This window comes from Cynara cardunculus (assembly GCF_001531365.2).
Source record: "Cynara cardunculus var. scolymus isolate 2C chromosome LG 16, CcrdV1, whole genome shotgun sequence".
Taxonomy (NCBI): domain Eukaryota; kingdom Viridiplantae; phylum Streptophyta; class Magnoliopsida; order Asterales; family Asteraceae; genus Cynara; species Cynara cardunculus.
The window spans coordinates 11,103,617-11,114,159 of record NC_037543.1 but is presented as its reverse complement, the minus strand read 5'-3'; the positions used below and the strand labels follow the sequence as shown (position 1 = coordinate 11,114,159).

Genomic DNA, 10,543 nt, shown 5'->3' with positions numbered 1-10,543 from the left:
GCAGATGTATTTTATTAATAGAACTGAGGTTCTTGTGTTTATCCTTTTATACATGTCTTTAAGGACTGCATTATTTGATTGCATTACAAATATTTCTGAGCAAAGATACTTTATTATATTTTTGGTGTTCATCACCCTGCAATTGCAAAGAAGGGATTTACATGCTAGACCCTTCTGGTCTAACCCTCATTTTCTATTTTAAAATTTTGTAATGCAGGAATGGCAGGGTCCAGGGATATTAAAGGGAAAGGAAAAATGTGATTATTTTCCTAACATGTTATCTGCTTTTGAAGATACATGTTGTATTACATGTGTTAGTACATGATTTGTTTTGGAAATTTTCATATGTAGATTTTATACATATAGAAATCCTTGTACTAGTGGGACCTTGTGATGTAAACTATATTTCTATGTAATGAAGTATGTGTTATATGCAAATGTGGTGTTTGGAGGTGTTACAGGTAGCAACTATCTCACGCCGTTTATTGGAGTCATACAGAAAAATGAGTTTGGTGGGTGGTGTATTGTGTTTGGATCCTTTTTAAGTTGAACAAATGTATTGTGACTGCCCGTCATACCAACGATACAATTTCGTCCACGATGGATGGATGATTTTTATCAGCAAGGATACAAAGCTTACTCCATTAGCTAGTGATATTGCAAGTGGATTTGCATTCCATCCATTGGTGCCGTCAATTAAAACTGTTGCGGAGGATAAGACCACTAAGAAAATACTTATTGGTCCATCTAAACTATCAATTAAAATTACAATTTTTTTGAACCATAATTTTTGTTTAATTTTTATGCATATGAACAACATTGTTCAGATATTGTTGGGAAAATCATCGCGGGAGGACGAGTAACATATGTACGTCATAAAGATATATTTCGATTTGGTTCATGTGAAATTTTTCTCCAAAATGCAACGTAAGTATATAAATTTTTCTAAATAACATACACACACACATACACAACCACACACATATCTATATTTATGTAGTTAACTTATTATTACAAATTTTAAATGCGTTCATTTTATGAACAGGGAATATATAATAAAGATGAATTTGATTGACACTCCACGTACACGTCCTATGAGGATCGCTCGTGCAATCAAAGATAAATCTATAATATATGCATCTCGACTTAAACTTATCCATAAGAAGTCAAGTACGTTATAAGTTAATTTCTATATAATCTTTTCTGTCCACCGTTATTTAAAATTAATGAATCTAATAATTTATATAATTTTTAGTGAATATTTTGAGTTCTACAGAGTTAACCAAGATTGAGTTCAAACCACAAATGCCAGAAGCGGATAACATTAGATTGCTATCATTAAATATAAACATATGTGGATAATCAAGACTATTATCATGTTTTATTCGTTTTTTTGCTATGATAACATTTAGTGATAAACTTTTGGTAATGATCTTTATTTTATATTTGATGTGATTACATTTGGTGATGATATTTGGTATTTGTGTGATTGCATTTAATGATGATAATGATAATTTTTTTAACATCCAAATAACGAATAATGATAAACGAGAAATTATATTTTATTCATTTTATTTATTTTTTGCAATGTAAAATGAGGATTGTTAATGAGGATGTAGACGATGAAGGTGACTATGGTGTTGTTACACAAGTTGATATAGATTTGAAGAAATGTATGTGTAGTATATAGAAATGGAACTAACTTTATATTATTTATGTCTTTGTGATATACTCGTTTATAATATACATTTAATGGAAAATCATATTCTTACAGAAAAACTAAAACAATACAATCGAGACTACTATGCACGACATAAAATTAGCTAACGGCGAAGGAAGTAGTCAATCTACAACACATGTCACCAATTTCACTGCAACGGACACCATACCGGTTAGTGCAACACCTGTCACCAATTTAGCTGCAGCGGATACAACAATAATTAGTCCAATAGTCCTTGCTAAGAGAAATAGTCAATCACATGTCACCAATTTCAATGCAACGTACACCATACAGTTAGTGCAACACCTGTCACCAATTTAGATGCAGCGGATACAACACCAGTTAGTGCAATAGTCCTTGCTGAAAAAAGGAGAACTTACAATAGAAATTATTATCTACGATGTAAGGAAAAAAACATAACAGCAACAACTGGTGACCTACATACTAGCATTGAAACATTGACAACTACCATAGAGAACAATGAAGTGATGGATGTTACAGGTAAAATTCATATATTTAATATGTATATTTAAACATCAATTTTGTATTATCGTAACTTCATATATGCTGTAATTTATTTTTTCCCAACAGAACATTTATAGTTTTGTAAATTATTATTTAATTTACTTTTACATTCTTGTATTCATAGATATAGTTCTTTAATGATAACTATATTTTTACATAGGTTTAGTTTTTAAATGTTAACCATATTTTTACATTCAAATGTCCTAGATGCAGAAACCTCTACCGAGGTCATTATCAACTCATCGAACCGAAATGACACCCTTGAGAAAGATCCATATGATTATATTTACATGCATATACCTAAGGAACATCGCCTTTTGAATGAACAACCTGCATGTACTCATTGCAGAGCAAAATGATTCAAGTTTGAATTCCCTTCCTTTTCCTGCATGAGTGGGAAGACAAAGTTAGCATACTCTCCCATTCCCGAAGAATTATACAATCTCTTCACATCACAATCTGAATTGGGCAAAATGTTTAGGCACAACATACGTGCATACAACACGAAATTTTCTTTCACATCGATGGGTGTAACTTTGGATGAGACAATGAATAATATGACATTCGGTGTATATACTTTTCGTGCACATGGAGAAGTATATCATAAAATTGATCAATTAGTTCCAAGGGATGGACGACCTAGGTATTTACAATTATATTTTTATGATGCTGAGTCTGAGTTTTCACATAGACTCCAATGGCCCAATCTTGATAGAAGTATCATTGACATTTTGATGCGTGTTCTTGCTACGAATCCATACGTGAGAACATCTCGAAGCCTTGCAGAATTAGGACCACTCAACAATTATAGAGTCACTTTGAATGCATCGGTGGAACTTGACCAAAGGGTATATAACCAACCGACTACATCTGAGGTTTGAATAAAAACATTTTCTTTTTTTATCTAAACACATATGATACATAGTATAGACTATATTAAATAATCACATTCTTTAGGTTGCTGGTATTTGGGTTGAAGGCAATGACAACATCACTGCATATAAGAGAAGTATTGTTGTATAACGGAGATCTGACTATAGCCAAGAAATTCAATCTCACCTTGGTTGTTACGATCCATTGTCTTATCCTTTATTCTTTCCAAAAGGTGAGTCTGGGTGGCATACTAAAATTCCAAGACATGGAGTGCTTATCGGTGAAGTTGTCGATGACAACGAAATCATGGAGGAAGATTTTGAAGGTACAAATTCTATCGCATATGTTAATATATTATATGAAGTAACTAATTAGTTTTGAAAGCATACATATCATTAGTTTAAATGTTTCAAAACATTACACTGAGACTTATGCAAGAAGGGGTAGAAATACTATAGCTATGCGGAAATACTATTGTTACAAGTTCCAGATCCGTTCAAACGATAATGTGATTCTATTTGGGGGGAAGATTACTACAACAATTCGTGGTACATACCTACATCAAGATCGAGACTTCACGTTTGCATTCTGTGAACTTAACCAAACCAAGATAAGAGCAGATTTATATCAAGGCATTGTGGATTGCGTTAATGCCGGTGAAGTTCAACCAAGTAGAGTTGGACAATGAGTTGTGTTGCCTGCAAGTTTTATAGGAGGCCCACGTGACAAGCGGCGACGATTTTTGGATGCTATGGCTTTAGTTCAAAATGACGGGAAACCCGATATATTCTATACAATGACGTGTAATCCAAAATGGCCAGAAATCCTTAAAGAGCTATTGCCTGGTCAGACTACACAAGATCGACCGGACCTTGTTGCAAGAATTTTTCGAGCCAAATTAGAGGATCTCAAGGACCAACTCTTCCAGAAGAAGATCCTTGGCACTGTCAGGGTATATGTTTATGTCATCGAGTTTCAGAAGCGTGGATTGCCGCATGCACATTTCCTCATGATAATGAGACCTGATGACAAAATGACCAATCCAGATCATTACGACAAGATTGTATGTGCTGAAATTCCTAACCCATCAAAGTATCCTGAAATGCACCAGCTGGTTGTCCAACACATGATGCATGGTCCTTGCGGTCATTTACGACCGTCCAGCCCTTGCATGCAAGGTGAGTTGAAAATCTGTCGTTTTAGATATCCTAGATAATTCAACGATAAGACATCACAGGCTGAGAACTCATATCCGTTATACCGGAGGAGAAATATTGGAAGAGATGTGAATGTACGGGGGAATACACTGGATAATAGATGGGTTGTCCCGTATAACCCAAAATTGTCAATGATGTTCGATTGTCATATTAATGTTGAGGTTTGCTCAAGTATAACATCTGTGAAATATGTCTTCAAATTTATTTACAAGGGTCATGATAAACAAGTTATGCATATAGATCCAGATGAAGGACAAAGTGTTATTAATGATATTAAAAAGTTTCAAGATGCACGTTATGTCTCCCCCCGGAGGCAATGTGACGGATTTTTAGCTTTGCGCTTTCTCAAATTTAACCTTATGTGATGGCTTTGCAAATCCATCTCCCTAATAAGCAGATGGCTAGGTTCAGAGATGATGATATAATGACATATATTGTTGCCAGAGAGAGTGGTAAACGAACAATGTTGACTGCATTTTTCAACAGAAATAAAGAAGACGAGAGTGCAAGACAACATTTATATAAAGACTTTCCAAAACATTACACATGGAATGCGAGTGCACATCGTTGGAATCAGAGAAAACAATGATCAATGATAGGACGATTGATTTATGCTAATCCCGTCGAAATAGAGCGGTACTACCTAAGCCTGCTTTTATCTCATATTAGTACGCCTATATATTTTAAAGATCTATTCACAGTCAATGGCATATTATACCTGATATGTGTTGAGAATTTAACACATAAAGCACTCATTTTACGTCTTTTTAGTTATAATAATTTCTTTTCATTCCCACTTTGAGTCATTTTTATTTATTTCTTTATACATTTGTTATTATGAAGCTAAATATTGTGGTTGAGTTGTTGGTACTCTTGGATGAAGCTAATAGAGAATTTTTGTGAAAACAACAGATGCTACAGCATTGGTGCAGCGTCGATCTGATTTATGCGCAGCTTTTTGGAGGGCTTAATGGATAAGACGCTGACTTTTTGACTAGTGGAAGACAGCTGTAAAAGCTGGTTTTTAGTTAAAAATCTGATGTTTAGACTTTGGTTAGGCCATTGTACTTTTTAGTTACTCTTTTGTTATCTTGTAACTAGCTTTTGGATACTTAGCCTCCAAGTCTTGTGTTTTTGTCTTCTAGTGACCCCATTTGTGTATAAAAGGAAGGTTTGGGGTGCCTTCTTCTTCATCCCTCCATCCCTTAATCCATTACTTCATCTTTTTTTCCATTGTATTCCATTAGCTAGTATTTGTAAAYCCTCTCCAAGGGTGGTTTTTATTAAGCTTTTAAGTTCTTCATCTTTTTCTTCATTTATATTCTCGTCTTTTATTTTCCGCTCTTTATTTTATGTTCCTTTACGATTATTGTCATTTACATTCCGTCATTTAATTTCCGCAATTTACATTCTCGTCATTTACATTCCCGTCATTTATTTTCTCGTCATTTACATTTCCGTCATTTATTTTCTCGTTATTTACTTTACGCAATTTACGTTTATGTCTTTATTTTCCGTCATTTATTTTTTACTTTCTGTTGTGAGTAGCTAAGCTTTTATAACTTGCATGTGAGACAGAAAGGTGAGATTTTAAAACCGAACAAAAGTAGCTAAGTGTTTTCGTAAACGACGTTCCATTGTTTCATTCGATTTTTTATAAAACCAAGCACACTTTTTGACGGGTTGATCACTTGAAAGTGTTAAAGTGCAATCAACTTAGAGATAAGCCATTAATAAGCACGTCAACTTGAATGACATAAGAGGTAGACTTGAGAAAGTTGCCGACAAGGAGACTTGTCATTTATGTTTTTCAACTTAGCTCCCGATGGGTTGGTCACTCTTCAAAAGTGTCAAAGTGTGATAGATTCAGAGATGAACTATCAAGAACACGCCAACTCGAATGATATAGGAATCGACTCGAGAGAGTGATTTTTAACAAAGAGATTTATTTATCCATATATTTTGAAAACACTATCGTGTCACTATCCCCGGTCCGGACACCACATAGAGATATGGATGGAAAGCTATAAGATAGTGCAATGGTGAAGTCCGAGAGGAATGCCTTCAAAAGAGATGGTGGAACTTAGTTTCGAAACACTACTTGCTGTAGCATTCCTATAGCATTGGCTGTTGGAATTTGTGTTTGGGTCTCACCTTAAGTCTTACACCCTTGCTTGTTTTATACATTTTGTATTCTGTTTGGATTCACCTTAAAATCAAACAAAAGTCTTCAAAATCGTCATCTGAAATCATCTCTTTCATTGGACTCTAATCTAACTTTGGCTACAATCTCAGTGGACGATAATCCAGTACTTGTACCACTTTATTACTTGGAAAGACGACGTTGGGCCGTATTGTATACTTGCTTTTTGGCCTAATTTCATTTGTTTAAAGGTGTGAAATATAACCGACCAATACCCGACATTCCGGAAAGCAGCACTTGAGAGAGGCTTAATTGAGACAGACGATAACTTATCACAATGTCTTGCAGAGACTTCTTTATTTCAGTTTCCCAAAGCTCTAAGAAGGCTATTTGCGACAATATTAATTTATTGTGAGCCAGGAGATGTTCGCAAGTTGTAGGATCAATATTACGATTCACTTTCAGAAGATTATAGACGACAATGCRAAAGTGTTGACCGAGTTCRRAATATGGTCCTAACTGACATCACAAGCTTTCTACAATCTATGGGTAAAAATCTTGATGATTTTGATCTTCCCAAGATAAATGTAGATACCAACTTTCAATTTGGAAGTTTTCGTGAGGTACAAGAGGAATACTCCATAGTTGTGGAAGACGAACATTTACGTGCCCGATAATCCCTTAATTTCGACCAAAAATATGCATATGATGGGATCATGAAGCACGTAGACGATGATCGTTCAAGAGTGTTCTTCATAGATGGTCCAAGGGGGACTGGAAAAATGTATTTGTACAAAGCATTGCTTGCCAACATTCATTCTCGTGGTCTTATTGTTCTTGCCACTGCTTCTTCAGGTGTTGCAGCTAATAATATGCCTGGGGGGAGAACAGCTCACTTCCGATTTAAAATTCCCCTTAATCTTGATAACAACTCCATGTGCAACATAAAAAAACAAAGCAGGACTACTCAATTGCTACGGGATGCAAAAATAATCATTTGGGACGAAGCGTTAATGGCTAAGAGGCAGGCGGTGGAGGCGCTTGATCGAATAATGCAAGACATCACAGGGTTACACTACCATTCGGTGGAAAAATAATGGTTATGGGAGGTGATTTTAGATAGGTCTTACCGGTCGTGAGACATGGAACCCGAGCACAGATTGTAGATTCAAGCCTACGAATGTCACCTCTTTAGTCTTCAATTAAAAAAATATGTTTAACTCTCAATATGAGAGCACGAAGTGATCCATGGTTTTCAGATTTTCTATTACGAGTGGGTGATGGAGATGAAGAAATGATAGAAGAAAGCTTTATACGTATTCCCGATGACATGGCCATTGTCTATACTGATAAAGATAAATCAAAGCATGATTTGATTGACGCAATATTTCCATCTTTGCAAATTAACGGAGCAGATTCAAACTATATTATTTTGAGGGCGATATTATCAACAAAAATTGAAAATGTCGATGAGATTAATGATCAGTTGATTGATTGATTCTGCGGCGATAAAAAAAGTTTACTACAGTTTTGATGAAGCATAAGATGACAGAAATAACTTCTATCCAATGGAGTTCTTAAACTTGTTGACTGTCAGTGGTTTGCCCCCGCATTACCTCCGGCTCAAAATTGGATGCCTAATAATACTATTGCGGAATATCGATCCCTCTAATGGCTTATGTAATGGCACCAGATTGATATGTAGAGGTTTTCAACAGAACGTAATCGATGCAGAAATAGCTGTTGGTCAGCATGCTGGAAAGAGAGTATTTTTGCCGAGAATTCCTCTTTGTCCATCTGAAGATAACATGTTCCCCTTCAAATTGAAGAGAAAACAGTTTCTAGTCCGGCTTAGCTTTTCTATGACAATCAATAAAGCTCAAGGACAGACCATTCCTAATGTAGGTGTGTATCTACCAGAATCAGTATTCTCTCACGGACAACTTTATGTGGCGTTATCAAGAGGGACATCACGTGAAAATACAAAGGTATTAGTAAGGCCTGCCAAAAAATTCAATCGTGACGGAGTCTACACATCAAACGTGGTGTATCAAGAAGTTTTACGTGATTAATAAGGTACAAACGAGTACTTATTATTACACATTTTTTTACAACTACGCTTGGTATGTATATATTATAATCATAAGACATTTCTTACAGGGTATATCTACATATGGATGCTTCAAGTGGTATCTTCTCATATTTTGTATGTGTCGATTAATATTATTTTAGATGATTATATCTCCGTTTTGTTTAAACATGATTTTTGGCTTTTTTTTGTTGATCATGAGTTGCATTAAGTGAAAATCATTATTAAACAATCTAAGAATAACAACTGATGTGTGTTTGGAAATCCGTTAATCGTGCAATTCTCTTTTCAAATATTCGGTCAATCAACCATAATAAAATTTGAAGTTTATAATGATCATGAACGTCATACCTTCTATTTACAAAAAACATTCACATCTCGTCGCATTGTGTGGGTATCCAACTAGTATTATAAATCATTTGATAAAAACTCTTAAAAACCACTTTTTATGCGTAAAGTACTGTTTATTAATGCATATTTCTAAAAACTCAAGATTGCAAGTAGATTGTGCATAAGTACAACTTATTAAAGCTCTATATCTGAATTCGTGTAACTAACTACAGATCAACATAATCAAATGCAGGATAAACATCTCATTTTAAATATAGAAAAATCTAAACTATAATTAGGATAATCATTGAATTTAACAGGATACTTAATTATTATCTTTATAAAATTTATAATATTAAACCAAAAATAAATTATTTCATTATTAAACTTAAATTAAATTATAATAAAAAAATAAATTACATAAAAAATAGGACTTTTAAATAGTTGATTTAATACTAATTTTGCTTATTTTTAAAAAAAATTATAATATTTCATTTAAAAATAAAAACATTTTATTTTTTCTCAAAACCACATAAAATCGGATTATAACATCGATAGAGCCAAAATAGAAAACGAAACATTAAAATCAAGATGTATCTCGCTGCGTTGCGCGAGTACCATTCTAATATATATATATATATGATTTATATTTATGCAAAAGAAAAAAAGAAAGAATATGTGAAAGGGCTAGCATGGCCTACATTTAACGGATAATTTTTAACTGCCATTAGTTATAGGGACCAAAACTTTACGAAAATGCAAACTATAGAGATATTTCAGAATAAAATGGAACACCGTTAAGTCTAGAAAAAAACAACTAATTCAAAATTTTGATAAAACATCAAATAAGAAATAACTTCTCTTTCTAAAGTCAACCTTGATCACCTACAATGGTAGTCTAAGTTTTAACATCAATACATAATATTCCAAACTTACACAAGACTATATTTAATGACGGATGTTACTAAAATCCATTAGTCATCACTATCTCCAAAGTACGATAGACGTAACCAATTAGCTAGATCTTTCTCGTGCATCTAAGTAGCACTCAATTCAACATAGTGTCACTAATACCAATTGCAAACAAGGACCTGATGTACATGACGACAAATAAAAAGGGTTATACTTAACATTCAGTGAGTTCAAATAATTTTCATCATAATATAAAATAGTAAGACAAGAAAAGATGTTATTTTAAGCCATAATTTCAAACGAAGTGTATTTAGCATAGAAGTAACATCTTTCACAAAATCGTCATGTTCATGATGAAAACTTGGTGACTAAAGCACTCATTTTAACATAAAGTTAAAACCCAATACTCATCCAAAGTGTGAATAGGATTTAAGATTCAAATATTGAAAACCTAGATAAGACTCTATTATCGCGGACATCAAAAGAACATGAATACAATTCAATGTCCAAAACAATAAAACATGGATAAGTTCCAAGATATCAAGACCATAAAGCATGAATACAATGTTCCCAAAAATAACATCGAAACACGAATAATAAACTATCAAAAAATAATGTTTGGATTTTGGCTTCTTATTCTTGATAGGCTTGTCCACAGACTTGCCTTTCTCAGTCGCAGAGAAACGACGATTCAAAGAATGTTTTAGATGCTCAGAAGTTTTAGATTTAGAAGA

General features: G+C 33.8%; 1 protein-coding gene across 1 annotated transcript; it reads left to right on the top strand.

Annotated features, from left to right (window-relative positions):
* The first annotated feature begins 8,046 nt into the window (after positions 1-8,046).
* Positions 8,047-8,550, top strand: LOC112528995 (ATP-dependent DNA helicase PIF1-like). Its single transcript, XM_025140079.1, has one exon. It carries the CDS (start codon positions 8,047-8,049, stop codon positions 8,548-8,550), a length of 504 nt encoding a protein of 167 aa, XP_024995847.1.
* Positions 8,551-10,543: the final 1,993 nt, after the last annotated feature.